The sequence below is a fragment of the Gopherus flavomarginatus genome, chromosome 2 (genome assembly GCF_025201925.1).
Source record: "Gopherus flavomarginatus isolate rGopFla2 chromosome 2, rGopFla2.mat.asm, whole genome shotgun sequence".
Taxonomy (NCBI): Eukaryota; Metazoa; Chordata; order Testudines; family Testudinidae; genus Gopherus; species Gopherus flavomarginatus.
The window spans coordinates 66932220-66959827 of NC_066618.1; the positions used below are offsets into that span (position 1 = coordinate 66932220).

The 27608-nt window shown below is 39.4% G+C and overlaps 1 protein-coding gene across 4 annotated transcripts in view; it reads right to left on the minus strand.

The window, feature by feature from the left end:
- Nucleotides 1-1036: 1036 nt before the first annotated feature.
- CPVL (carboxypeptidase vitellogenic like) overlaps nt 1037-27608 on the minus strand; it is a 105678-nt gene continuing 79106 nt past the window's right edge. For 3 of the 4 annotated variants that reach the window (XM_050938666.1, XM_050938665.1, XM_050938664.1), the window contains 2 exons: nt 24216-24398; nt 1037-1287 (listed from right to left, as the gene is read on the minus strand). In XM_050938666.1, coding sequence (XP_050794623.1) covers nt 1177-1287; nt 24216-24398 — 294 coding nt within the window. In that variant the 3' untranslated portion in view covers nt 1037-1176. Of the gene's footprint in view, nt 1288-24215; nt 24399-27608 lie in introns of those variants that run through there. The other variant, XM_050938667.1, reaches the window with a different exon arrangement.

Below are 27608 nucleotides of genomic sequence, written 5' to 3' on the forward strand. Positions count from 1 at the left end.
ATAATCTTAAAAAAATATTGAGACCACGGCTCTGTGAGCCTGCCTTGTTAATGCTGTTCAATCAAATGAATTTTTGTTAGAAAAGGAAAACTTATTTACTTTGGCCCTGGGGCCTCTGGATCATATGAGCGGAGATAACCAAGAGCCAGGGAATTTAAACTGGACAAAGAACATCTGCAAATGATGTTTTGTTAAAAGATGTTATCCCAAGAAGCTTCAGTGATGGTCTAAACTTCAGTCTGCTGCATCCTCGGGGCTCATTCAAAAATCCACTGTTTTTGTTTTCACAAGCAGCAAGGTATGGAGTTTGCTTCTTCTTGTTCTGAGGTGAGGACTTAAGCTGTTCAGCAGTACATATCAGAGTGGTTGTATGAAAACCTTTACTGAACTAATTTCAAATGGCTGATTTAGAAGCTTAGCCAGGTCTTATCTGGCTATATGTTGTCTCAATTTCTGTATGTTCATGGGTGGTTCATGACTTCTGCACTTGGTGAGACTGGGCGTAAGCACTAGAAGCTCCCTAGAAGTGTAGGGGGGCACCGGCACCCGGACCGTGGCCCTACCCTCATTTCTGGGTCAAGGTCTTCCCCCGCTCAGCCTCCTCCCCTTGAGGTCTCGCCCATGCTCCACTCCCACTCTGTCCCAGGCCCTGCTACTGCTCAGCCCCCTCTCCCACTTGCACCTCTCTGCCACTTCCCCTAAGGCCTGCCCCATCCGCGCCTTTTCCCCTCTTCCCCTGAGGCCTCCTCCTCCTGCTGCTCATGCCTCTTTGCCCCCTCTCCAAGCTCCTCCCTCATGCCTCTTCTCCCCATCCCCTGAGGCCCCCCACCTCTAACAGAATACATTAAAAATCTGGTAATTTCACTAGTCGAGGGATTAAGTTACTAACATTTCCCCAAATTCTAAGGATTTTCTGGGTGAGGAGGAAGGGGAAAGGGAGAGGGAAGCTTAAGTGACTTCAGAAAGTTAGATCCATGTTGTTCTCTCAGAGTATTTTACCAATGGAAAATTTTCAACACGGCAGACCAAGAACAAGGAACATTTATATCCATTTTATTACTCTTATTCTCAATTTCATGATTTTTCCATAAGGCAATATTTTCAATATAGTACATTCAAATTATTTCTGAAGCATTTGGCAAGGTAGTACATATACATTGCATTTTAAGTTTTATTTTAGAATCCATTTGTCTTCCATCCTTCTCCAGAGATAAATCTGTCCATCATGTCCAATGATCTTTCAGGTTGGTCATAAGGTAAAATATGTCCTCCACCTCGAACAATTACCTTCAGGGTGCAAAGAAAGAACAGATTAATACTAAATCCTGAGCAACAAAAGTCAATTTTGCCAGCAATAATTAATTAAAACTGGGTTCTCTCATATACGGAGATCTTAGTGTGCACGTTGAGTCAGAAGGATGACTCTTTCACTCTAGTCAGTAAAATATAAACACACATATCCAAAGTCAAAGTCATGTCATCTTAGACCAGTTAATAATAGGATCAAATAACTAAGTCTAATTGGTAATCTTTGATATTTAGACAGGCCTATCATGGATACCATTACATTATGCTTTGATTTGGATGCTTTGAGTCTCCACAGGCAAACTAGCAGCAGCATCACCACCACATTGTCTGTGATTTAAATTGACTAGTCAAATATTCATTCTACCAGCAAATGTTTAAAATAACAGCACAAGTCTACATTGTATGATCTAATTTTGGAATCTGAATTTATTAGGAAACTTCGAGTCTTGAAATAATAGGTGCAATATTAGAATAATTCATTTCAACCAAACAGATGATGATAGATTATTTTCACGTTAGTTTATAGTCCTCTACTTTTTGACTTCTCATTAGACATCTTTCCCCTCTTGTGTATTCCAGTTTTTGCTGAAATTCAGAAGGGAACGCATGTGTTACTTTACTCTGAATTGAATTATTCTCATATAATTGAAGTGTGAAACTGTTTATATGATTCTGTTTTTCAAAAGCATCTTATGTTATAATGCATTCCCAATTTTCCTGTGTTCAAATTTTAAGACATTCCTTTTTCAGTGTATGAAGCTTGTTCTAGTTCATGGAGTATTTCTTCTCTCCCTCAGCCCCTCCTTTACGAAATGCTAAAAGTAAACAACCCTTTGATAACATCTTGAAGTTATTCCAAAGAAGATCTTTTACTGGCGCCCACAATCCCAGTCTATAGTAGTCAAACAGAAAGTAGTAATCAGGGTTAAGTCTTGGCCATTATCTGACAAAATGACTTCTGTGCAGACATATAGCTGGACCAAGGACACCTAAACGAGTTATTTGCATGAGAAAATACAGCTGCTGAATTTAAAACGTTTGGCAACCAGCAGCTGTTATCTAGACTACATCTCAACAGAATATTTAACAGCTAAAAATCACAGTCTCATATACGTTCCATTGTGCCCTCAACACCTCCACTGCACCACTAGTCTGTCTAGAGTTAAAAGATCTGTCAGTAAATCTATTAAGCCCTTCCCTTTCAAGATCATCATCCATTTAGGTATAGAAATTTGCAGTATGGCTTCATAGAACCAGGACATATGGTTTGAATAAATATGCATATTAAATGTTCATTAACAATTACATTCATATTCCCTTTATCCCCAAAGGACCCTAGTGCACTTTAGAAGCCAGTTTATCAACTACACAGGGATCTGCCACTGAAATACAGCAACAGCTTAATAGCACTTTGCTACCCTAAAGATCAACTCAACAAGAAGTGAAGAATAACACCCTCCCCATTTGACAAAAATCCCTTTGTAGTTTCAGACATAGGCAGAAGGTAATGATCCAAATACAATTTTGGCCCATACAGTCCCCCCCCTCCACCCTTTCAGGATAAGAAGCATGTGTCCCTGCTTCATCTGAAAGCTCTTACTGGAGTAAAGCACAAGGTGGCTTGGCCTGAAGCTTCTGAATTTCAGTGATTTGCCCATAGTGGTTTTTGAAGCAGCCACTGTGGGTAAGATATTCAAAAAACTGCCTAGTGACTTAGGCTGCTAAGTATCTAAATTACTTTTGAAAACCAGAGTAAGGGGCTTTTGAAAGTTTTACATTTACCTCAAACATGTACCAACCATTCATTTGTTTTCAATTTTTACAAATTAAACCATAACAGCCCCACTACAATTTCGTAATATACATTAAACACAACAGCTAGTAAAGGCACAGCAACAATTATGAAGCATTAAGTAAGGTTAGCTCAGTGCAAGACTGCACACAGTTGCAACATAATTAAATGCATCACTAAATACCAAATGTGGACTGAAAGATTCTGCAGCTTTCTACAAAGCAGTGAGAAAAGTTGTCTTTATGATCAGTCACTTTTACTGTTGCACTCTACAAGGAAAGCAGAACCCACTAAGTTAAAAACATATCAAATGTCTCACTTTTAAAGCCTGGAATGATAGCTCATCTTTAAACCACTCTATCGTGCTGCAGTCTCAGAACTCTGACACTTCATTCGATACCATATGTGCTGCAATTCTTCAGTGCACAAGGGGAAGTAAAGCCTCTATCAATCTAGAGTTTCAGCTTTAACTCTTAATAGTTCAGCTTTTTAAAAAACAAAAAAGTGGATATTGATCTGTTTGGCCTATGCAGTTAAGCTAGTGCAATTATTTCCTTGTATCTGATATTTTTAGGCAAGGATTCTACTTTATATAGGAACAGATTTAGTTTTGCATTTATTTATTTATTATGAGAAGATGTGATATAAGTACTGGAAAACTTCCAGTTTCTAGGAATTCTGACATTCACACCGGACAGGAAGAAAAGGCAGAAATACACATTTAAGCATATTATTCTGTCACTGCTCCTCAACCCTGACCAGGAAAGACCAGACTTCCACAGGGTCATGAGAGAGAGTTCAGTCTTCATGCTAAACCAGTCCTGGGTCTTACCCAAGTAGGGACCACCAGCTATGCCAAATTCTTTAGGATATACATTATAAGACAATGTTAATGGAACTAAATCACACCAGTCAACCACCACATTCATTATACTTTGGCTTTGGGATAGTTTAAATCCCAAGAGCTGCCAATGCTGTATTCTAGATAGCCCTCCATTCCCTAATCCAATCACGACCATGACTAGAAGCTGCTAGCAGTGTCATGGAGGCCTGCAATGTTGTTCCAGATTTCTGTCTTAAACGAAGAACTGCAAAATCTTAAATCTCAAAACAAGAGCTGGTTCAGTAAAAAGAGTAAACAGCTGCATCTCCCCTCCCCCCTACTCTGCTTTTAAGAGATAAACACTGTTGGGGAAAGTAAACCAGCAGAGTTCACAGGCTTCAACTCTGACACTCTTGCAAGGAACAAAAGTAACAGTAGGATGCAGGATCTCTGCTTACATTTACTGTGACCCAAACTTCCTTTTTGACCTTGGTGTTATTAGAAAGGAGGACAGTGGCTGTAGGATGTCACTACACTGTCTGTATGCGGACGTTCAGGAATTCCAGTGAGGCTGACCTCTCAAGCATGAAGGAAGTTACTCTTCAAGTGAGGCTGGACTCGAGTTTGTTTAACCATATTACTAGTACACATGCAATTTGTTCTGTTTACGTTTGTTAGAAGTAGTGATTTAAAAAAAAAATCCTCACTCAGTTGTAGTTTTATTCCTCTACTGTACGTGGGTGACTCAATTAACAGATAACCTGAATCATGACATTTTACATCTATACTGCTATCATAGGGTATAACTGCAGCTTGAGTAGACATACCCGAGCTAGCTTGAATCGATCTAGCTTGGATATTGGAGCAGCAAAGCTGGAGCTAGCCCATGCTGAATTACCCTGGGCTCTGGGTGGGTTTGTATAGTCCATGTTGATGTGTGCACTGCTTTGGCTTCATTACTCACTGCTAGATTAAAACTAGCCTCAGATACATCTAGTCGAGCTACAATCACACTATGAGATTGTGTATAGCAGGGGTCGGCAACCTTTCAGAAGTGATGTGCCAAATCTTCATTTATTCACTCCGGTTTAAGATTTTGCGTGCCATTAATACATTTGAACGTTTTAAGAAGGTCTCTATCTATGTCTATAATATATAACTAAACTATTGTTGTATGTAAAGTAAATAAGGTTTTTAAAATGGTTAAGAAACTTCATTTAAAATTAAATTAAAATGCAGAAGCCCCTGGACCTGAGTGCCACTGAAAATCAGCTCGCATGCCGCCTTCGGCATGCGTGCCATAGCTTGCCTACCCCTGGTGTATAGGGATATCTTAAGATCCTTGAGTGGAGAGGCAATATAGACGCAAACAGTTGTACCTGCAGTACACATACACCCAACTTAGCACATATAAGTACAAGCATTGGTCATCAAATTGTTCAGATTCTCTTTAAATCCAGCTACAACATTTGACCTGCCATAGTGAATTCCAAAGGCTGACTTTCTGCTGAGTGAACTGGTGTTCCTTCTTCCTTTATATTTACTTTCCATTAAAAGTGACCCTTTGTTTTTTTATAAATGGGACAATATAAAATGAGAGACTGATCTTCTTCCTATCTACTCTCATCTCCAATACTTTGGTGAAGTCCCCTCTGATGAAGCTTTCAGTCGCTCCATATCAGCACCCCACCAGATCTGACAATCTTAGTTACTCTTCTCTGGCTGGACCTTTTCAGTACCTACAGCAAAACCTTGTTCTAGTAAAGGTTGGTGCATTTGATTTGTTGGGGGTTACAGAGCAGACCTCATGGGAGGGACATGAGGGTGGGGATTGGGGGTACAAGGAAGGAGCCAACTAGTGTACTTTGCTCAGCTAAGGAATGGGTACCGCATCACAGTCCCTTGGGTTAGTGGTGTGAAAGTAGAATGAATTATATTGTGAAAATAGAAAGGATTAAAGAAATGTTGTCTGTATCTTTAAGCAAAGATGTTGGAATGTTACAACCAGGTGTCAGGAATACAGACATTAACATAGAACAATTGCACCGTTTAAGGGCAATTGGTGAAGTATTAGCCTTAAATCGATAACAGTTAGTAAGGAAATAGGATATGCATGCTGTGCCCCAGGTGAATTTTCCTGTTTTGCTTTCTTTGTCCCTTTGTCTAATTCCCGCTCTTTTATCTGTATAAATAAGACTGTTTGGGTCTTGCATGGCCACTCACATATTCTGAATGTTATTGGCGGAGCGCTGCGCTAATAAACAGAGTGGTCTGACAAATTGTGAGTCCTGATTCTAACTTTGACAATTTGGAGGTTCCACCGAGATGGCAACCGTCTTCACTGGGGCTGTGTGATTCCTGACTGTTTTTGTGGGATGACCGTGGCAGCCGGCACCTGGGCGTTTGGCCCAAGCGGTCCCCCACTAGAGCGGAAAGGCGCACAGCCACAGTGAGGTCTACGCCATCGAACCTGTTGGTTCCCACTCTGTTCTGGTAGGGATCCCGGGATCTGACATCAGGAATCTGGTCAGGTAATTATTTCTGTATTTTGTCCGGACTGAGGACTGTCCTGTCTCTGTGTCTATCTGTCCTCTTGTGGAGTGTTTGAGTCTGGGTGCCGTCTCTGTCTGGGGATCGGCTGACCAAGGGGTTCCTGTCCCCGCGGTCTGAGTGAGTGGAATCTGCACAATTGCAGCCGCACCGCACTTTGGGTAAAACCCCTGGTGTGAAAGCAAGGGCAATTGAGGCAGTAGCCTGTGGGCTCCTTTTGTGTGTTGCAGCAGGCATCGCTCTGAGGAACCTGAATTTCCTTCTTGTGTGATTGGTGTGTGAAGTCCTCCTGTATTGGTAAACAGACGTCTAAGTCGGGACAGTTCCCTAAATGAACGCCGGCTCATTTTATGTATTTAGGATGGGTCCAGACTCCTGTAAAAAGGGTCCAGACTCCTGTAAATTTCTGGGAAAATGGTCTAGGCTAACTCAGGGGGATCCCAAAACTCAGTGGCCACTGTTAAAATCTTGGAACAAAGACTGAGTGGACGTCTTAAAGGACAAACTCGGCCAACCTAAAACTAAATTTGCTAAAGGAGAGGTTAATCGTTTCATGCAGTGGTGGCAAGAGGCAAATCATAGGTGGACAAAATGAAAACTGGCCTCTCTCACTTATTCAAATAATAAGTTAAAAGCTTTATTAAAAGCCTCCTCTCCCACCACTAGACCGAGCGCTCCCCTTTACCCCGTTCTCCAAACCCCGGATCGATCCAAACCCCTTAATACTCCCATCTCATTGTAAAAAGGACAAAAAGTCCCTTGTTCTGTTCCCCTTTATCTGCCTCAGAAACTGATTCTTTATAGTGTCCCACTACCAATTCAGCAAGGCTGGGGGCGGGGGGAGCTCCTCAACTAGCCCCCACCCTTCCTGGTCCCTTTCCTTGAGCATTTCTTTCAAAATTGTGAAATGACCACAATATCACTCACAAATGGTTCAATGAAAAAAAAAGCAGGATCGGGCCCAGACAAGCAGGCAAGCAACAGATAAAGAAACTGAAAAACAGGTTGGAAGCCCTAAGGGCATAGTGTCAGAAGTAAAAAAAAAAAAAAAAAGGCAGTAAGTGCAGGCATAAATCCCTGGAACAATACTTAAAATGATGAAATCTGAGGTGATAAAGGTGTCATTTTGGGACATAAACAAGTGATTTAAGGAAAGAGAGTAAAAATTGACTCTATAGAGGCTGGAGAGAATTAAGCAGTTAAATTTTGTGGAAAATGTTAAAAAGGACCATGTTAAAGAGAGAGAATTCTTGATTTCTTTGCAGCCATTCTGAAGGGAAAATGGGCCCTTTTCCAGAAGAGTGCCTGTAAATAATCCATATATATATATATATATACAGCTATGCAAAAACAAAGCAGTGTAAAAAAAAAATGTTAAGGAAAAGAAAATGTGTATGTATCTATTTGTCTGTGAAAATATGTAAAGTTCTAAGAAACTAAACCAACACATCTGGTTTGTAAAACTACTGTTTTGTAGGTGTAAGATAAATTGATTTTGATTTTGTTTTTAATGCCACTAGTGTAAGATAAATTGATTTTGTTTTTAATGCCACTAAAAATTCATTTGACTCTTTAATTCAAAGTTGCAAAACTGACAGACCTGTTTGCAAGACACAGGTAATTAGTGTTGTTTGGCTTTGGGCTTTAGCATTTAACCCTTAAGGGGTAACTTGATTCTTTACAAAAATTAAAATGTTTTGAAATAAAGACCAAGTCATGGCTGCAATAGGGCAGTCAGAATCAGGAGAATAGGTAGAGATTCTGGAGTCTTTTTGTTTGTTTGGTTTGTTTTTTTTTTTTTTGTAACAATAGCAGATAAGAGCTGTAATGACAGAATAAGAAATTAACAGTGACCCTCTGAAGCAACAGCAGAGGTGAGGTGCACAAAACAAAAAGAAGCAATGTTAAAAACACTGAGCCTTAAAATGACTCTGTGTAATCAGACTGTCACTTTAATAAAAGTACATGAAAACTCTGTAAAAACAAAACAAACAGTTATACCTTATGTAAAAATTAATATGGCTAATGTTTTTGAAAAGTTATAGTATAGAAAGAATGTGCATTTTCCGTAGGACATGTGCAGCGTATATTGTAGAAAGGGATGTAAAAAAAAAAAGCAAATGAAACATGCTGCTAAATTAAAATCCTATTAGGGCTCCAAAAAGAGCCGCAATAGGCTGTGTTTTCTTTTTCAGATCCCTGTGTGTTAAGACAGAGTCTCTGAGCTCTGCTGATGGCTTTGAATCCAAAAGCCTAGCCTGTGTTGATGCAAATTACCTAACTGATAAAGAAAGGTGAGAACTGCCAGCACAAACGAAGCTGCAAATAAAGAACATACCTGGTCAGCAAACAAACTGCTTACATAAAAGGCATGGTATAACAAGATACCTTTAATAGATTTGATGCTAATGTTACTGTTAATATTAAACATTAAAATAACTTTAATGTTAGTGAGTACCCCTGTAACAACTTGTAGTGTGTATGATTTTTGGAAAAATCCTTTAAAGTAATATGGTAATGATGCTTCTCAGCTATTACCTGTGAATAAACTTAAAGCTTAACACAGCAGGAAAAACATTACAAACTTGGTCTGCTATATAAAAGGCAAAACTGAAGGTACACCACCTCATGAATTTAATAACTAAACGGTGGAATAATTTTTGCATAACCCTTAAAATGTAGAAGCCATTAAAACCTGGCCTGCCTAAAAAAAAAAACCACAGGAAAATATGGGGTAATTCCTCTGTTTTGCCTGCAGTCAGGAAGGGTATTTGTAAAAGAATGGAATCTTTAAGCAATAATCAATGCCACCCCAAAAGGGGTAGAAAACTGTTCTTTTTGTCTTTCAGATAATCCAAAGTACTGTATAATGGACTATGTGTATGTGTTAATTCTTGGGGAAAAGTGTTTAAAAAGTGTTAGCAACCCACCAGAAGACAAATGTAAATGTAATGTAAGTACTGTGTTTACCAATAATCACATTTACTATTTGCCACAACAACAACAACAACAACAGAGTCTCAGCTTACTGTAAGCACTGATTTACCTGAGTTCTCTATCAATCTTGGCATTGAATGGCAAACAATTACCAATCATCTGTTAAAAGGTAAAAAGGTGACATGGGTCCTAAATAAATAAATAAATAAAACAATGTGGAAAACTGGACTATTCATATTATACACGCAAATGGGGATATGTTAAAAATTGTCACTGCAGAAAAGCATAACAGCTTACCATTGGTATAACATATTTTCTGGATGGTCTCCCACAACTACTGGCATACTAATGTTACTACCCCTAATTGTTTTTGGTTTTAAATTGTATGTGTTTAATTGAAATGTTTAAAATGTGCTGGTGGATAAAACAAATGTATGTAAAGCTAAAGCCACAGGCCCAAATCACCTCCCAGTATTTTCTATTATGTGGACTAAATAAGAAGTGACACTGGCGATTAATAATCTTAGTGTCAAAAGGGGGATATGTAGGAGCAGGATTTTATAATGTCCCATAAGAACTAAAGTATAATTGATTTCATCCCGCTAGCCACTTTTTTTTAAATAGCAGAAAGAACTGACCCCCTGGGACTACAAGATTCTGTTTTCCCATATGCATTACAAATTGGGGCCCCTCTAACTCTTTGTTTTAAAATTTAAAATAGTATTTAAAATAGTAAGAGACAGGATTCTCTATTGTGTCTGTGTTAAGTAAATTAGAGAAACATTGAAGGCCTGGGTCTCAATGTAAATTGTCTTAGTTATCAATTGTAAAACTTAGCAAGGTTTAATTTGCAATGCCTTTTTTTGTTCTATATAAAATACTACTGTTTGTATTCTCAATCTGTTTGTGTGAATGAGGAATGTATGCATCAGGAAAAGACAAGGTGTGAAGGCCATTGTTACAGCCAGAGTCAAGGGACAGCTGTTAAACTGTCTGGCATCTCAGAGTGGATACATGCTTCGCGGTGTAAGAATGCACCACTCCCAGTGAACCAACCACCACCCCAGGACCACGCAGAGTCAATTTTTTTTTACTCCAGAAGAAGACGTAGAGGAACAGCCTGCAATAACTTACAATCTACGCTCTCGTAAGGGTTGCCAGAAGCAGATGACTACATAAAGCAAGGCCCAAGAAGAAGCAGCAGTGAGCTTAGCGCCTGCTGTCTGGTGGACATAAAACTGTGACTGCAGTTCCCTCAGTTGAGGTTGTCAGAACCAGAAGGGCCCTGCCTCCAACATGCGCCTCTGGTGGTGCCTGTTCTTCGGCTGCTGGTATCTTAAGGTCTGGGGAATCCACAAGGACAATTCTTTTATCCAGCAGCAAGTGTGGATAGCTCAGACCCTTATTATTTCTAAATGCTGGGTCTGCAGCCACATCCCAGCCCACTCTCAAACTGGTGTTCCTGTCCTGGCTATCCCACTCAGTTCCCCAGACCTCACTGGAGGACCTTGTCCGTTTAACACAATATGGAACAGTCATGACACCTGGAAGAGGCTATTGGCAGTTCCTTTATCCCACTTGGGGGAGCAATACACCAGGCAAAAAAAAAGGCTCCTAAGTAGTTAAATAATGGCAAATAAAACCAGAGAAAGTTTAAGAGCCCTGGCCAAAGAAACAGGGGCGATCGGACAGGTGGCCCTCCAGAACCATCAGGCATTGAACATAGTGCTGACGGCCAAAGGAGGGACCTGTGCTCTCACTGGAAAACAATGTTGTATGTTTATACAATACCAATGAGGTAATAGATCGCTATAGCCACTTAGAACAAATCGCATATCTTCCTAATGAAGAGCTGAGTTCTTTATGCAAGTGGCTAAGTAACCTGTTCAATTTCTCTGGCATAGGAAACTGGTTGTTTCAGGGAGCCCTAACTATCCTGTTTGGAATCTTAGTGATTTTTGTATGCTTTCAGTTAATCTCCTGTTGTATCTAGAATTGTGTCACCCAGATGGCTGCCCCAAAAGAGAGTGCTAATATGATGATTTTGAATATCGCTGATGAACTAAGAGATAAGGAACGGTTAATTTGTGGAACCCAGTAATTGTTGGTCATGGCGTGCGCTTGACCAAAAGGAGGGATTGTGAAAGTAGAATGAATTATATTGTGAAAATAGAAAGGATTAAAGAAATGTTGTCTGTATCTTTAAGCAAAGATGTTGGAATGTTACAACCAGGTGTCAGGAATACAGACATTAACATAGAACAATTGCACCGTTTAAGGGCAATTGGTGAAGTATTAGCCTTAAATCGATAACAGTTAGTAAGGAAATAGGATATGCATGCTGTGCCCCAGGTGAATTTTCCTGTTTTGCTTTCTTTGTCCCTTTGTCTAATTCCCGCTCTTTTATCTGTATAAATAAGACTGTTTGGGTCTTGCATGGCCACTCACATATTCTGAATGTTATTGGCGGAGCGCTGCGCTAATAAACAGAGTGGTCTGACAAATTGTGAGTCCTGATTCTAACTTTGACAGTGGCTTCCAGAAGTCAAGGAATCACTGGCTGAACCTTGTAACTTTTTTGGGGACAGGGGAGAGAGACATTTCCACAGTCGTCCTTACAGTCACCACTGGAAGTAATTCCAGGGCTCAGGGAGAGTGAAGACGGCAGAATTGTTTTGAAAGAAGTTAAAAGGAAATGAGTTACCCTTTGATTTGTTTCCCAGAGTTTACCAACATCTGTAGTGACAAAATTAGTATCCTGGTTATCGCCGTGATACAGAAATAAAAACTCTGTCCTCCAGAGACTCCTGTGTTAAAATGCCCCAATTGTTTTTGCTCCATTTTATTCCTTGCTACTTTCTTTGCTGGCTAGTAGCTAGTTAAATTTAGACAAGTGGTTCTTTGTGGCTTAGTCTAGGATATCAATAAGCATGTACAATTAAGCCAGTGAGGGACTACTACAAAACAGATGTGAACAGCCCTAGACATAATTGGGTGGGTAATCTGCAGGAAGCACCAAGCACAGAAAGCCAAATCTTTTCTTGCTTTTAGATCTCTAGCAAGTCAGCACAGTTGGCTAATAGTTGGTTTTTCAAGAAGCCCTGTGGCTTTTTGGTAATGCTCTGCAGTGTCACGCAGGAGACCAGCTGGATTCTTTATGTGGGATTTATTTTTCCCTGGCTGGATTGTACCGCAGAAGCAGCATGTGTTATCAGTATCTAAGACAGAACCTATATTGCAGGTGTGGCCAAACTGCAGCTCTTTTATAGTTTAAAAATCACAGAGCCACCCCCCTCCCATGCCTTCCCATTCTCTGACTACCAGATGGGGGTGAGGCGTGGGGGTAGAGCTTGGGGCTACTGCCCTACAGTGGGGTGATGGGTCTAGGGGCTTCTCCCCTGCAGGAAAGGAATCTTGAGGCTTTAGACCCAGTGCTCCCTTCCCACAGGGCAGAAGCCCCGAGACCCTCTCCCCATACGGCAGAAGCTCCTAGCCCCACCACTCCACTGCAGGGCAGAAGCTGCAAGCTTCTCCTACACCCGCCAGTCTGGTAGGCAGAGAATGGGGAAGGATTTGGGGAGCTCCAGAAAATATTTCAAGAGAATTTAAGCCCTGGTGAACCTGACAGTGTGAGAATAAGACTAATAAAAAGAAGCTTGCACATGCACATTACATCAGGAAATTGCATCATTCTGTATTCAGCCATTGTGCTGTGCAGACCTCATGAGTTTGCGATCTCCCTGCATTCCGCAGAATACAGGCTGTGATTACTGTTCGCAAATCACATTCGAATAGTTTTAGATTTAAGTGGTGACCCTACGTTAATTTTGTGGATGACAATAACATCTTCAAATGCAAGAAACACAAAGTACGAAGAAGAAAATCAAAGTTTTAAGCCAGAACAGGAGGAAGATTTTGCATTCACGGCTAAAGGTGGCAAACCCCTGTGCCTTATCCGCAATGCACTGCTCACTCACTACAAAACGAGCAACTCGAAATGTCAATACGAAACGAATCACAATAACTTTTTATGTAATTACTCTCCTGAATCAGAATTAAGGAAAAACAAGTTAACCACATTAAAATTACGCCTAAACAGTAAACAGACACTATTTTCGGCATTCAGTAAGGAAGCTGACACAACAACTGAAGCTAGTTATGTTGTGTCATGGAATATTGCTTGTGCTAAACTTTCATACCATGATGGAGAATTTGTTAAAAAGAATATTGCAGGAGTGGTTGCAATTTTAGGGCCAAGTAACACAAAACTTCAATGACTATTAAAGAAAATTTGCTATTCACGCCACACTACCCAGAGGTTCATTTCCCATATCAGAGCTGATGTTGCAAGCAAGATGCAAAATGATCTAAATAATTCTCTAGCATTCAGCCTAGCTGTCAACAAATCCACAGATATACAAGATAAAACACAGCTAGCAATATTTGTTTGCTGTGTTTCCGCAAGTGTAATTGTGAAAGAAGAAATGCTCTCTCTGTTAGTAACTTGCTCACGCTCTCTCTCTCTCTCTCTCTCTCAAAAAAAAAGGAGCAGATTTACATCAACAAAGTAAAGGCAATAAGGGCTGACAGATAACCAAAGTCACCATACCTCAAGATCAATGGTTTCAAAAGCAGTGTCTATTCTATGGCAGCACTAATGGACAGTAGCTATTGATATAAATACCATTTATATTTGAATCTTGCTGCTATCTTCAACTGTGAAAAAAAGAAGACACACACACACACACACACACACACACACACACACACACACACACACACACGTACGTCTTCTTAGCTAGTTTGATCCTTCCTCCAAGCAGGGGTCACTGCAGCAGTTCTACTCTACAAGTGCTAAGCACAGCGCATACTATACATGTTATTACATAAGCTATTTGTTGTAGCTACACTTGTATTTTATAGGTTAGTCATCAGCTGCATTGCTTGCTTTCCCGTAAAACCAACGTTCCAGGAGCAGAAGGTTTCCTAATTATAGAGCTTATGATCATGGGAATCTGGAGTTTCTAAGGCTATGTCTACACTAGCACTTTTGTCAGTAAAATATAGGTCACTCACACACCCTGACAGACGGAGAGAAGTGCTGGTGTGGACAGTGCTGTGTCAGTGGGAGATGCTCTCCCACCAACATAGCTACTGCCACTCGTTGGGAGTAGTTTAATTATGCCAAGGGAAGAGCGTTCTTCCGTTGCCGTAAAGGAGCTATACTGGAGACCTTACAGCGGAGCAGCTGCAGCAGTACAACTGTGCTGCTGTAAGTCTATAGTGTAGACATGGACTAAATAAATTGAGGGTTACCAAGAACTGTATTTGTGATTTAAATCCATTAATATTAAATAGCTAACAAAAATCCTGCGCAGGCTTAATCTATTCATAGGACAGTCTATCAATGAATTATAGTTGGGTAAATAATATATTTTACACAAATACTGGTTGATTTCTAAAATTAATTCATTTCACCCACAATCGTACCCACTTTATCATCAAAAATATTTTTGAGACAACTGTGCCCAGCAGCTCCAATCAAGATTCAGACCTCATTGTGCTAGGAGCTCTACAAACATAAGATGACGTTCTTCTTGCTTGCAGTCTAAGGTAGATAGTAGGTTGAGAGGGGGATACTTTGAAATATATGTAAAAAATGTGCACACTTTTTTGCATTAAATCCATGAACATTCCAGTGATCCTGCCAACCAGCATAGTTATTTGTGAATGCAAACTTTGAAGTTAATTTTAGTTGCTTGCTTCCATGCTCACCAACACAGAAACTGCAAAATCCTGTGACCCAACTGACCAACTGCAGCTAGGAAACAGCTAAAATAGAATATTCAGAATCAGTGAAAACTGAAATGAAGGAAAAATTTGGAAAATAAAAGAGAAAAAGACATTGCGACTTGCTTATAGATTCCACAAATAGAAAGACTAAATTAATTAGTAAAACATGTTCACTGCAAATTACTCATTCAGCACTAATAGTGTTGCACTTCACAAGGTGTTAAGAACAATGCACAATGTTGTGACACTCAATTTTAGGATAGACCAAGAAGCCTCGACTATTATTGTCTTTAGTGACAGCACAATACACAACAAAATGGCAATTTTCTATCCAGCAATATCTGGGGTTGCAGGTGGATAAGCAGAATCTGACCCAATGGAAGTGTACTGGATGTTTGATTGGATTTATTTGCATTTGTCATAAACAGATAGCTAAGGGTTAATGTTCTTTTATCTGTAAAGGGTTAACATAGGGAACCAAACACCTGACCAGAGGACCAATCAGGAAACAAGACTTTTTCAAATCTGGGTGGAGGGAAGTTTTGGGTGTGAGTTCTTTGTTCTTTGTCTTGGGTCTGACCCTCTTGGCTCTGAGAATGATTGTTCTATCTCCTGCCTTTCTAATCTTCTGTTTTCAAGTTGTAAGTACAAGGATAGTAAGACAATAGGTTTATATTGTTTTCTTTTGTATTTACATGTGTGTAGTTGCTGGAATGTTTTAAATTGTATTCTTTTTGGATAAGGCTGTCTATTCATTTTTTTCCTTTAAGCAACTGACCCTGTATATTGTCACCTTAATACAGAGATCCTGTTATGTCCTTTTTTCATTCTTTTTATATAAATCTTTCTTTTTAAGACCTGTTGGAGTTTTTCTTTAGTGGGGACTCCAGGGAATTGAGTCTGCAGCTCACCAGGGAATTGGTGGGAGGAAGAAGTCAGGGGGAAAATCTCTTTGTGTTAGATTTACTAAGCCTGACTTTGCATACCCACTGGGTAAGGGGGAAGAGAGATTAGCTCTCTCGGTACTTGTGTTTCCAGGACTTGAAACAGGGAGGGTAGAATCCCTTTGTTTAGATTCACGGAGCTTGCTTCTGTATATCTCTCCAGGAACCCAGGGATGGAACACCTGGAGGGGAGGAGGGGGAAGGGAAATGGTTTATTCCCCTTTGTTGTGAGACTCAAGGAATCTGAGCCTTGAGGTCCCCCAGGGAAGGTTTTGGGGAGACCACAGTGAGCTAGGCACTGTATAATTCCTGGCTGGTGGCAGCAAATACCAGGTCCAAGCTGGTAACTAAGCTTGGAGGTTTTCATGCTAACACCCATATTTTGGACGCTAAGGTCCAGATCTGGGAAAAAATGTTATGACAGCATTGATTAGATGTTTTCCTAAAAATATGGTCTAGTTCAAACAGAAATTAAATTCAGGGAAGTTCTATGGTAGAAAGTCAAACTAGAAGATCACAGTACTCTATTCTAGTCTTAAAATCTGTGAATCTACAGATAGAGCTACAAATCATTCGTCACATTTGATTTTTACATTAAGAGGACAAATACTATTGTTTTGATCATATGGGAGTCACTTCTGCTGTGAAATAGATTTCACAGACTGGAATAGGCCACTAGTGATATTTTAAAATTTGGTTAAAAGGAGGAGATGGTAGGATTAAGGTGCTCCATTTTGTATTATATCTCACCGGTTTCTTAATTTAGGAATGATTTTTCTAGGACTGCTGATTCAATGTATATCGTATTACCTGAACAAAGAATTACATTGCTCAGTTAGAGCCAGTCTAATCTCACTCTGTAATACAGATAACAGAGTTTCTCAGTAGTGGATTCATAAAATAAATGTATGCTATACATTCGAGTTGAAAGAAAAGTTACTGAAAACTAGAGTCTAATCAGTACCAAAAATGTATACATCAATGTATCACATATGTGCATGGGCACAGATTTAAGAAGAATCAACATCAAATGTTCAAAGGGATTGCACAACACAGATATTAAATCCAGCCTCTCTGCAGTTTTTTCCCCATGACGAGTTGTCCCTGTGTCTGACAGCAGGAACACAGATATGCTAGTAACAGATTTTTTTGGTTCACTGGCAATTAAAAAAAATCAAAAAAAAAATCAATACATCCATTTTGGGTTGAACAAAACAGTTTGTTTCAATTTCAAGTTTAACATTTTTCAACATTTTAAAAATAAAACTGAAGGAAATTTCTAAATGAAAAGTCATTTAGAACAGTATATTGAAATATTTCATTGAAAAAAGTTGTAAGAAAAAACATTTTGACTTTTTAGAATTTTGCTTTCTTCCACTGCTCCCAACATGAACAATTAGGCAAAGCAGACATGAATTTGCAACACCTTTCAGTGTTGCTGAACCTACATTTTTTTCCTCAAAAAGAGTTTTGTCCCCCAAAATTTGACCTAGCTCTAATCAGGAACCTAGTTCAGTTGCTCTTCATGGCAGGAATCAAGTGTTGTTTGCAGTTTAACAATTACCATAACAAAACCAAGTTTTTCTTCCTGAGAACTAGCTGTTCTTGGGAATAATTATCCCAAATCTATTTAGCAGTTTCTTTCTTCCATCAAAAACAACCTCTCTTTCTTTGCATGTTTACTGATATTACTTAACCACAATACAGCTACAGCAATCTATCAAATCCTCACAAGGACCCTGGATTCAGTAACATGCTTAAGCAAGAGTTGATCAAGTACAATGGGTTGTAAGACTTAATTACTTTGCTGAATTGAGGCCAAATACTTCAAAGTCATATCAAACAGTCTGTAGAACTCTTACATTTTTAATTATTCTGATTAAATAATTTTTCCTGCAGGACTTGGATAAAATCAAGGGTACTGGCTTGGATTTTATCCAAGTTCTGGCCAATACACATTTTAACCTGTGAGTAAAAATGACTGGCAAATACACTAAGGATTTGTGAAGTTTTGCCTAGACAATGGAGATACAGGGCAAGAAGCTGGAATGTAATTGTCCATCTGGATAATGATGTTCCCTCTGAAGTTGTTACAAATGGTTACACTAGAGCTCTTTTTAATTTTTTTTAAAATGATGGGACAGATCCTCTGAAATCACGAGGACGTGATTCCCCATGCGGAACTCATTTTTAGTTTTTGCTCTTCAGTTTAGTAGATTTAAATCTGTTCTTGCTAAGAACAGCTAAATTTAGTGAACTAGAATTTGGAAGGAAATTAGGATTACATTTTCCAGGTATAGTTGTATAATTCCCATAGACTGAAAAAGGGCCTTACCATGGATGTTGCTTCTGTGTTAAGCTATTAAAATTTAGATTTTAAAAGCATTGTAACCATTTTATTTTTACATTTATCTATATCTAGAACCACATCAGCATATGATAAAATTGTAACTATTCCCCATCTCTGCTATGTCCTCGATTGGGATTTCCATGAGATTCCTATAGTCAGTCTTTAAAATACTATAAAAAAGTACACTTAAGAGGTGTGCTGACTCATCAAACGTGATCAGATCCATATTCTTACACATATCAGTGGGTTCCAGCACCCAATATGAATGTTAAGGGAAGTTATTTGTTCTGCTCCAAACACCATACCACAATGTGCTGATCTCACATCTTCATTGATTTAAAGCTTTGGTGTTTGGTGAAACCTACATAAGTTTTCTTTGAGATAACTACAAGAGTGAAGCTAATTTATAAAGTCTATTGTCTTTAGATCTTCATCCCCTCCTTTTCTTGTCCAGGACCATACTAAAAAAAATGCACCAGTTTAACTAGATCTATTTTAAAATCTAGTTAAAATGGTGCAAACACCTAGACTTATACATATTTAAGCTAAATTGGTAAATCTTAAAAGTGGTCTCTTTAAATTAGGGGATTACATTAGTTTAAATTAGATATATTTTTAATTAGTTAAACTGGTGCATTTTCCTCCCTTCTAATTAACAGAAAGGATTCACACTGGAGTCTAACATAATGTCATGCGTCTGACGAAGTGGGTATTCACCCACGAAAGCTTATGCTCCAATACGTCTGTTAGTCTATAAAGTGCCACAGGACTCTTTGTTGCTTTTAACATGCTATAGGTTAAGTTAAGAATCAGAGAGCTTGGCAGAAAATAAGGTTTCATTTTTGGCAGAGACACAGCTTCTGTTTTATGCGACTAATACCAAAGAGAAAGTCCATCATGATTATAGTCCATTTTTTCCATTACCACACGCTTGTTATATGTAAGGAGTCTACAGCTCCAAGTTCCACAGAGAATGCTTTTGTTACTGCAGAACAATTCTATTTTATAGCTGATCAGTAACAGGAGAGATCTCTGCCAAAGTTTTAAAATCACCTATATAAAATGCAAAGACCTGGATGCAGAGTTAAACACCTCTTACTTATCACAAACACATGTGATTCTCATTTCTTTCACTGCATAGTATGCAATGTTAGAATATCTTTTAATCCTAGATTTATTTGATATTCATGGGAAGAGCAAATCATGTGCTGAAGTTTGCCGAAGGCTTTTGATTTTGGCATAAGCTACCTTTAACTGTCCTTTTCTCTTTAATTATGGTCTAAATTAGGTGAGACTTTCAATACATTGGCCCTTCTGAAAAAATACTTTGTATCATGGAGCCTGGCAACACACAGAGGACAGAGTCAGACACATATACAAAAAAGAATACAGAAAGGAGAACAGAAGGCATTCTAAGGCCTAATCTACAGAAGTGTACTGTGCCAAATACCATTTGTTCTAGCTAAAATGCATCCACACACAAAAGCAATTCAAATAGTTTTAAAATGTGTTAGATGCCATTTGGGATAGATTAAACTTCAGCAGGGCTAAAAACTGTTTCACTTTGAAGTAGTTCAGTGCTAGTGTACATACACACTGGCTGAACAGTTCATCTGGTCCTCCTACTGCTGTCCCACAGTGCATCTGTGGCCTTCAAAATCTCCCAGAATGCCACTAGTGTTACTTGTGGAACAGTGATAGCATGAATACAGGGCAAACCTGCAAGTCTCCTTAACACAATTCAACATGCATAAGAGTGTGCCTTGCTGGAGTGCCCCCTGCTGGCTATAGGCAGCTCTGCAGTGTCCTGCTTTAGCTTCCTCTTCTGCTTAGGGTCCATTAAAAAGCCCACACCATCTAGATATTCAAAAGAAACCCCATTTCTGGCAATCAATTTATTAAATCCTGCACAAAGTCTTTCAAAACCTCCAGTCTTCCCACAGTTTCAAACTGGGCCCTGTCTTCCTACTCTCCCAGTGTTTCTTGCTTGGAGTTTGACATTCTCTGCATTCTCCACAGATCTCCTTCTTGCTAGTGTCTTTACCTCTATGACTCAGGGCCCTGGAGGAGCCCTCTTACTCCCTGCAATGTCTGTATGCATCTGCCGTCCCACCTGCAGCATCTTTTCTCTCCAGGCATGTCTGCACTTCAATAAAACACCCACAGTTGGCTTGTACCCACAGACTTGGTCTTGCAAGGTCATAAAATTACAGGATAGACATCTAGGCTCAGGCTGAAGCCCAAGCATAGGATCCTCACCCCTAACGGGGTCCCAGAGCCTGAGCCTGGACATCTACACTGTAATTTTATAGTCCCACCATCTGAGCCCTGCAAGCCAGTCAGCTGACGCAGCCAGCCACAGGTGTTTTTTTTACAGTGTAGACATACCCTTCCTTATCTACCACAGGCCTGAAGGGTCACCTGACCCAATAACTGATGAGGAGGTGTCAATATCAAGAGAGGGAAAATTGCTTTTGTAGTGAGCCAGCCACTCCTAGTCCCAATTCAAGCTCAAATTAATGGTGTTAAGTTTGCAAATGAATTGTAGCTCTGCAGTTTCTCTTGGAAGTCTGTTTTTGAAGTTTTTTTTATTGAAGGATGGCTACTTTTAAATCTGTTAGTGAATGTCCAGGGAGATTGAAGTGTTCTCCTACGGGCTTTTGTATGTTACCGTTCCTGATGTCTGATATGTGTCCATTTATTCTTTTATGTAGAGACTGTCTGGTTTGGCCAATGTACATGGCAGAGGGACATTGCTGGCATGAGGTGCCACATTTTTTCCACCCTTTTGTAAAGGAGGCCATGGCTGACCAAGACATCACAAGTCTTCTTCCAATTTCTTTGCAGCAGACTCTGGTCTGATGTGTATGATCCCAGATAACTAAATTCACCTATTGCTGCTACAGCTTAACTGTTAATCGTGATGTCTGCTTGCATTCTGTTGTTACTGATTGTGTCAATGTATATGCATTTCATTTTTGCCATTCAGGAATAGTCCACATTCCTCAGTAACAGTTTTTACAGACTCCGGCATTTGTTGTATTGCATCGACGGTTGCAGTAAAGAGTGTCATATCATCAGCATATGTGAGGTTGGTTAAGAAGTGTCCACTAATGGAAATCCAGGGCTTGTATCTTAATACATTTTCCATAAATGTTGAAAAGACTTGGGGACAGAATGCACACTTGTCTCAAACCTAGCGAAAAACCACTCACCGTCACTCACTTCTGTTTCCACTATGGTCTGTTGTTGACAGTAGAGATTGAACTCATAAGATGCTCTGCATGTCTGACAGTATCCTCTACAGATGGTCATGTCAAACACTTGGAAGTAGTCAATGAAACACAATCAGTGGGTGATTATACTCACTGCATTTTTCAACTATATGACAGATATTTACGATCTGATCACATGTGCCTTGTCCGTCTACGACACCAGCTTGTTGTGGTGGTAGTTCTGCTTCATTCAATCCTGGATTATGTAGAGTGGCATTTTATTTGTATTCGAGATCAGGGAGCTGGTATGATAATTGTTGCACTCTGTTATACACACTTGTTTGACAAGGGCAAAAATATTTCCTTTGTCCAGTGGTCTGGCCAATTTCTAGTCATCCACATGTCACTGGAGATTTTCCAGGAGATCAATACCATGGTCACCAATCACTTTTAGCAATCCTCCTGGTACTTTATGTACCCCTAGTGCTTTCCCAGGCTTCATTTTCACAGCAGCATACCCCATTTCCTCTTACAGTATAGATGGCTCTGTACTCTCTTCTGTAATCCTGTACCATAAATGGCTCTGATGAGGCATGCAGATTATTGTGCTAATCTCTATCTGCATTTGATATCACCTTCAGTAAGAACTCTGTCTTCACAATCTTTTATTATGCTTGGTTTCAGGGGAAACTTTTTTAGTAAGAAGTCTGACCACTGTGAATGTACCTTCTGTATTATTATTCTCTCTATAATTTCAAGTTCCTTGAATTTTGCCCTGATGCATTCATTCATCTTGTCTAGTCTGCTTTTGAATCTGTCTGCTCAATGTCTTGTATTCTCTTCAACATTCTTTAGTCTCCAAGCTACTGTCTTTCACTCTGCATTGTTTTTTTGACAGCTCAAAACACCTTCCCTGTTAACCCTGGTGCAGTCCAACCCTGACTTTTCAAAATGTGTGCTTTGGTAGCTTTGAGCATTGTAGTTTTCATTTTATTCCAAAGTTCATTCACATTGTTCTCCTCTTTCACTTATGAAAATGACTCAGTCTTAATCTGTACAGAAGTCATGTTGTTTTTGCTGATTTTGGACAGGTCCAGATATTGTGGACCTGCTAAACATCTTATCTTTTTAAGTTATAATTTTAGGTTTCAGGGCTTCAGGATAATAGCTGATAACCTAACCTTCAGTCTGCACTTGAGAAAGTGTTTATTCATCTGAGGAAGTGGGTATTCACCCACGAAAGCTCATGCTCCAAAACATCTGTTAGTCTATAAGGTGCCACAGGATTCTTTGCTGTTTATTCATTGAATACAATCTCCAGTATCCCTGTATCATTACATAGTCCATTTGGTTATTGGACATGCTGTCAGATGACCTCCATGTAAATATACATCTAAGATGTTGGGTAAGATTGTGTTTGTAATGACCAGATGATTAGAGCAGCAAAATTCAACTAAACACCTTTTTCTCTCATTTTGTAAATCCAGACCATTGTTCCCCATTACTAGTTTATGAGTGCTTGCAGCTCCAACTTTCAGGTTCAGGTCTCCAATTACAAGGATGATGTCTGTGTGTGGCATTTTAATGAGTCTTTCTTCAAACTGTTCATAGAACTCAACTGTGGTGGCTTGAGCTGCTTTCACAGGGGCATAAACCTGTATGATCTACTTATTAATTAGGTTTACTTGAAGTGAATCGTAATGATTCTATCTCTGATTGGATTACATCCAAGTACACACTTTGATCTCTCCTTGGATAAGATACACACAATCCTGAGCAGTACACCACATACTTGAGTAGTACACCACATACCCACCCATTTCCATGAAACGAACCCTACCATTCCATCACAGCTTTGAGATTCCATGTACATCGATCTTACTTATTTCCAATTTGTTGGTCACAAGGACAACCTTCCCTTCACACATACTCCTCACATTCCATGTTCTTACTGTGATGATTCATTTATGAAGGTTCAGATCATTCTTTTCCTTGGTGCAATTATCAGGCACCGTACTTCTCAAAGGATTTGGTGCAGCACCATTATAACCGCAACCACTACTCTTACTGGCTGGAACTTCCTCCCCCATATAATTTGTTGCACCTTCAGGTCTATAGGGTGGGGTGGTCTCACCATCCAGTGCCACACGTGGATCATGTTAACTTTGTTCTTCCATGGGGAAGTTCCCATTGTAAAAAGTACAGAGGGTGGTTTCCCATTGCTTTCCCACCAGTTTGTGGTTGCCATTGGTTAAACTGTGGTTTAACCCTTCTACCTTTCAGTGACATTTCCTCCACCTGGAATGCCACTACCGTCCTAAAATGCTCATTCATCCAAAGCTGTTGGTACTTCCTGAGGCTGTCAGTCACAGGTGGTATCCATTATAGTAGCAGGCTACTCTACAACCTGACCTGAAGGAACCTAAATATATAAGGTAATATCCTCAGCATAGACAACAACTGCTTATATAGAGTCCATGTCTCAAGAGCTTCCTTTCCTTACCTGATAGAATTCACCAGCTTGGCGCACATAACCAGCCACCTCCTTGTCAAGGGGATGGATCCTCCATATGAGTCTTTCAGCACTTTTGTATTCTTCCACCTTGCTCCATGGCACAGTAGGCAGAAAGCGTTCCGTCAGTGGAGCTGCTACTATGATATCAAGCTGCCCATTGTATAACAGAACCTGGAAGAAGACAAAGCAGTCAATATTAAAGAAACTGTAAAGCTCATTTAAACAAAATTTAGCTCTGCAGTACTTTAGATTCAGCACATTAAGCCCTGGGTGGCCATATGAACCTGGGTGGCCACATGAACCTCTGGTGTAGAGTAGTCTAAAATTTCAAAGACACAAACATGACTTAAAGCCATCTTTGCCTCTCACAACTGGCCCCTGCCCGTGCTTTCTGGGCTGTGCAGAATTTCAGCCCTGTTCTCTCTTTTTCCAGGAGGAGATCAACCACCAACATCAATATTGCAGTACTCATACTATGCCAAAACTGGTATCAAAAGACCTGAGAAATCGAGATATTGCAAGATTTGTTTCAGCACAACTGTCTCAAAAGTCTTCCAAGAGTCAATCAAAACTGAAGGCTCAGCTCCTTAAGAAGGCATATTGATAGCATGTTATTTGACTATGAATATTTATATCTGCTATTTGTGAATTTTGTATTTTAAATTACTGAAAGACAATGCAAAAGCTCAATCTATGACAGAAGTTTAGCAAAGTAGACAGTCTGAGACAGCCAGGAATTAAGATCTCATTTAACATTCTCAAAACTGTAGTTGAATCAGGACTTTAATAAAAATCCTACCAGCCATTATAACTCACTTCTGTGGAAGCAACAGAGCAGTAACAGTGATTAGGAATTACCACATCAGATATTTCTATGATGCACTTAACACCTCTGTTCAGGCAAAAATGTATCATTTTTCACAAGAATAGCAAAAAAAATGATTTGACTTCATATAATACAAAGTAAGGTACATAAATATAGTAGTATATAAATAAAATCAGGATGAGAACTTAGTTAAAATATATGTTTAGTCTAAGATTTAGTGTTTCCTTAAAAATACTGCTTACATAAAAAGTTTGACACATTAATAAATGCCATTAACCCTTTGACACTGGGCCTGAGCATATGCAGAAAGTGAATCATGATGGGAGCACTACTAACCACAAAGCAACAGACTACACATAGGTAGGTGTTCAAGCCAGTGGATGTCTTCTGAGACTCTTTGCTGGGGCAAAGTTATTTTGGTGTGGAGGCTGACACACGTGACAATATCCCAGGCAAACCTTATGGAATTAAATTAAACCTTATTTAATTACATTTAATACCTCTGTGGTCCATTGTATTGAAATGTAAATATTTTTGTACCATTGTGGGACTTCTTTGGGAGGAGGAAGGATTAATGCAATCTCTGGAAGATAATGTGAACTTCAAAAGACTACGCTGAACAATGGTTGATCTTTTGGGAAAATACGTAAAGTGGAATTCCTAGGAAGTACTGGGGAGAACTGGACTGCAAATCTCCAAATATAAACAACTTTTGAAGCTTTGCTCTGAGATGGGGGACCATTTGTCTGCTGATCACGGGTTATCAGAGGACAGTTCAATGACCTAATCTGGATTCTCCGGGGACCAACAGACAAGAAAGGACTTTTGAATAAATACCTTGAGTTTAAGCTGACTCAGGGCCTTCTTCCTGTCTCAGCAAATGGACAGGACCTGTGGTCCATGGAGGGAAAGGTTGGAAGGACTTGGCCTACTGACACCCCATAGGACTGTGTGCTAGTTCTATGCTGAGGCTGTTATGAATTTATGACCATAGAAGAGACCTCCTTTGTGGGGTCTGAAGGACTAACCACCTTCCAGAGCCCATGTCGGAATTGAGGTGACCTCTAGTAAGCTTCTGAGAATGCACGTAGGCTCTTTTATTGTCTAATGTTTTATCTACAACACTTTTACCCTAAGAATAAATAAGCTTGCACAGAAAGAGCTGTGTGGTAGCTTATAGCTGTTGCAATTCTTCTGTTATTACTCTCTGAAGAGAAGACAAGAGAAGCCTGCTTAGACACCCTGTCTTTTGTTGGCAATAGTACAGTAAAGGCAAGGAACTGGTCAGCCTGGAGATACCCGGGTCAGAAGGGAAAGAGATGCGTGTCTCCATCAAAGAAAGGTGGTGGCCAAGGAAGCTGGAAGCCTGGAAATAGGTACCCTTGCTGTACCATGCAGGGGAATTAAGGTACAGTGGTTCTGAACTGTCACAGAGAGGTTCCAGGCTTTTTACTTTCCCACTTGCCAGAGTAAAGAAAATTGGCTGGATCCTCAAAGTAAATGTGCACATTACTTTAGGAAAGGTGTATTATCTGCATTTAAAAAAGTTTTCTCACTCCACAGTAGGGTTTCTTTATAAATCCCATATTTAAGCAGTATTTACATTTTGTATCAAGCAGTATCTAAGAGCAGTCTGGTAGTGCTCAAACTAACAAAAACCTTTGTACGTCGAGAATATGAACACATTTCCTGTGTGCTATTTATTCCTTGTTTCCAAAAATTTTGGTGAAGTTAAAAGCTTTTTTTTTATAAGGCTCATCCAACTAGTTCAATAAAATAATTGCATTATTTATATAAAGGAGCTTTGCCTCAAAGACCTCATGGCCACTGCAAAATCTTCTGCAGCTGTTATATTCAACAGTATGGGAACAATTATATCTGTGTTGTGCTCCCAAGTATAGGCTAGAACACAGAACAGTATTATACAGGCAAGATTATGCTTTAAACATCTCTGGTAAATCTTCTATAGAAATGCCACAAAGAGTATTTTAACACAGAAGTTACACACAGTCTAAACTAGCATTAACTTGTCCCATTGCTTGTTACTGACAAATCTACTTCTACGAGAGAAATAAAGTTTATATAGCTTTATCTACATACAAAACCCAGCAAAATGAACTTTTCTAGTACAAATACCAAGTCTTTAGACTGATTACAAATCATTACTTAAAATGACTAGAAGAATCATTGAGAAATGCCAAGTTACTCTATATAAAGAAATAATCTGCGAGAAAGGGAAGACTAATTGCTACTTTTATGTGTAGCCCCTAATATAGTAAGATTGCTTATGATTTTTTTCCCAAGAGACACACACACAATCTCTTTCTAATGTTACGGTGGAAACCAGATTAAAGAGCAATCAATAGAAGTGATGCTGAGGCAAAACCACAGAGGAGAAAAACTTTTCTCTATAACTAATGACACTTAATTCATAGGAGATTATAGCTTGCTTTTTAAATGCTTGCTTTTTACCACAATTTCACTCCTCTAAAACGTTATTATAATTTCTCCTTTTGCTCTTTCCTTATGTTTCTCGGAATTGGTTACCATGATTA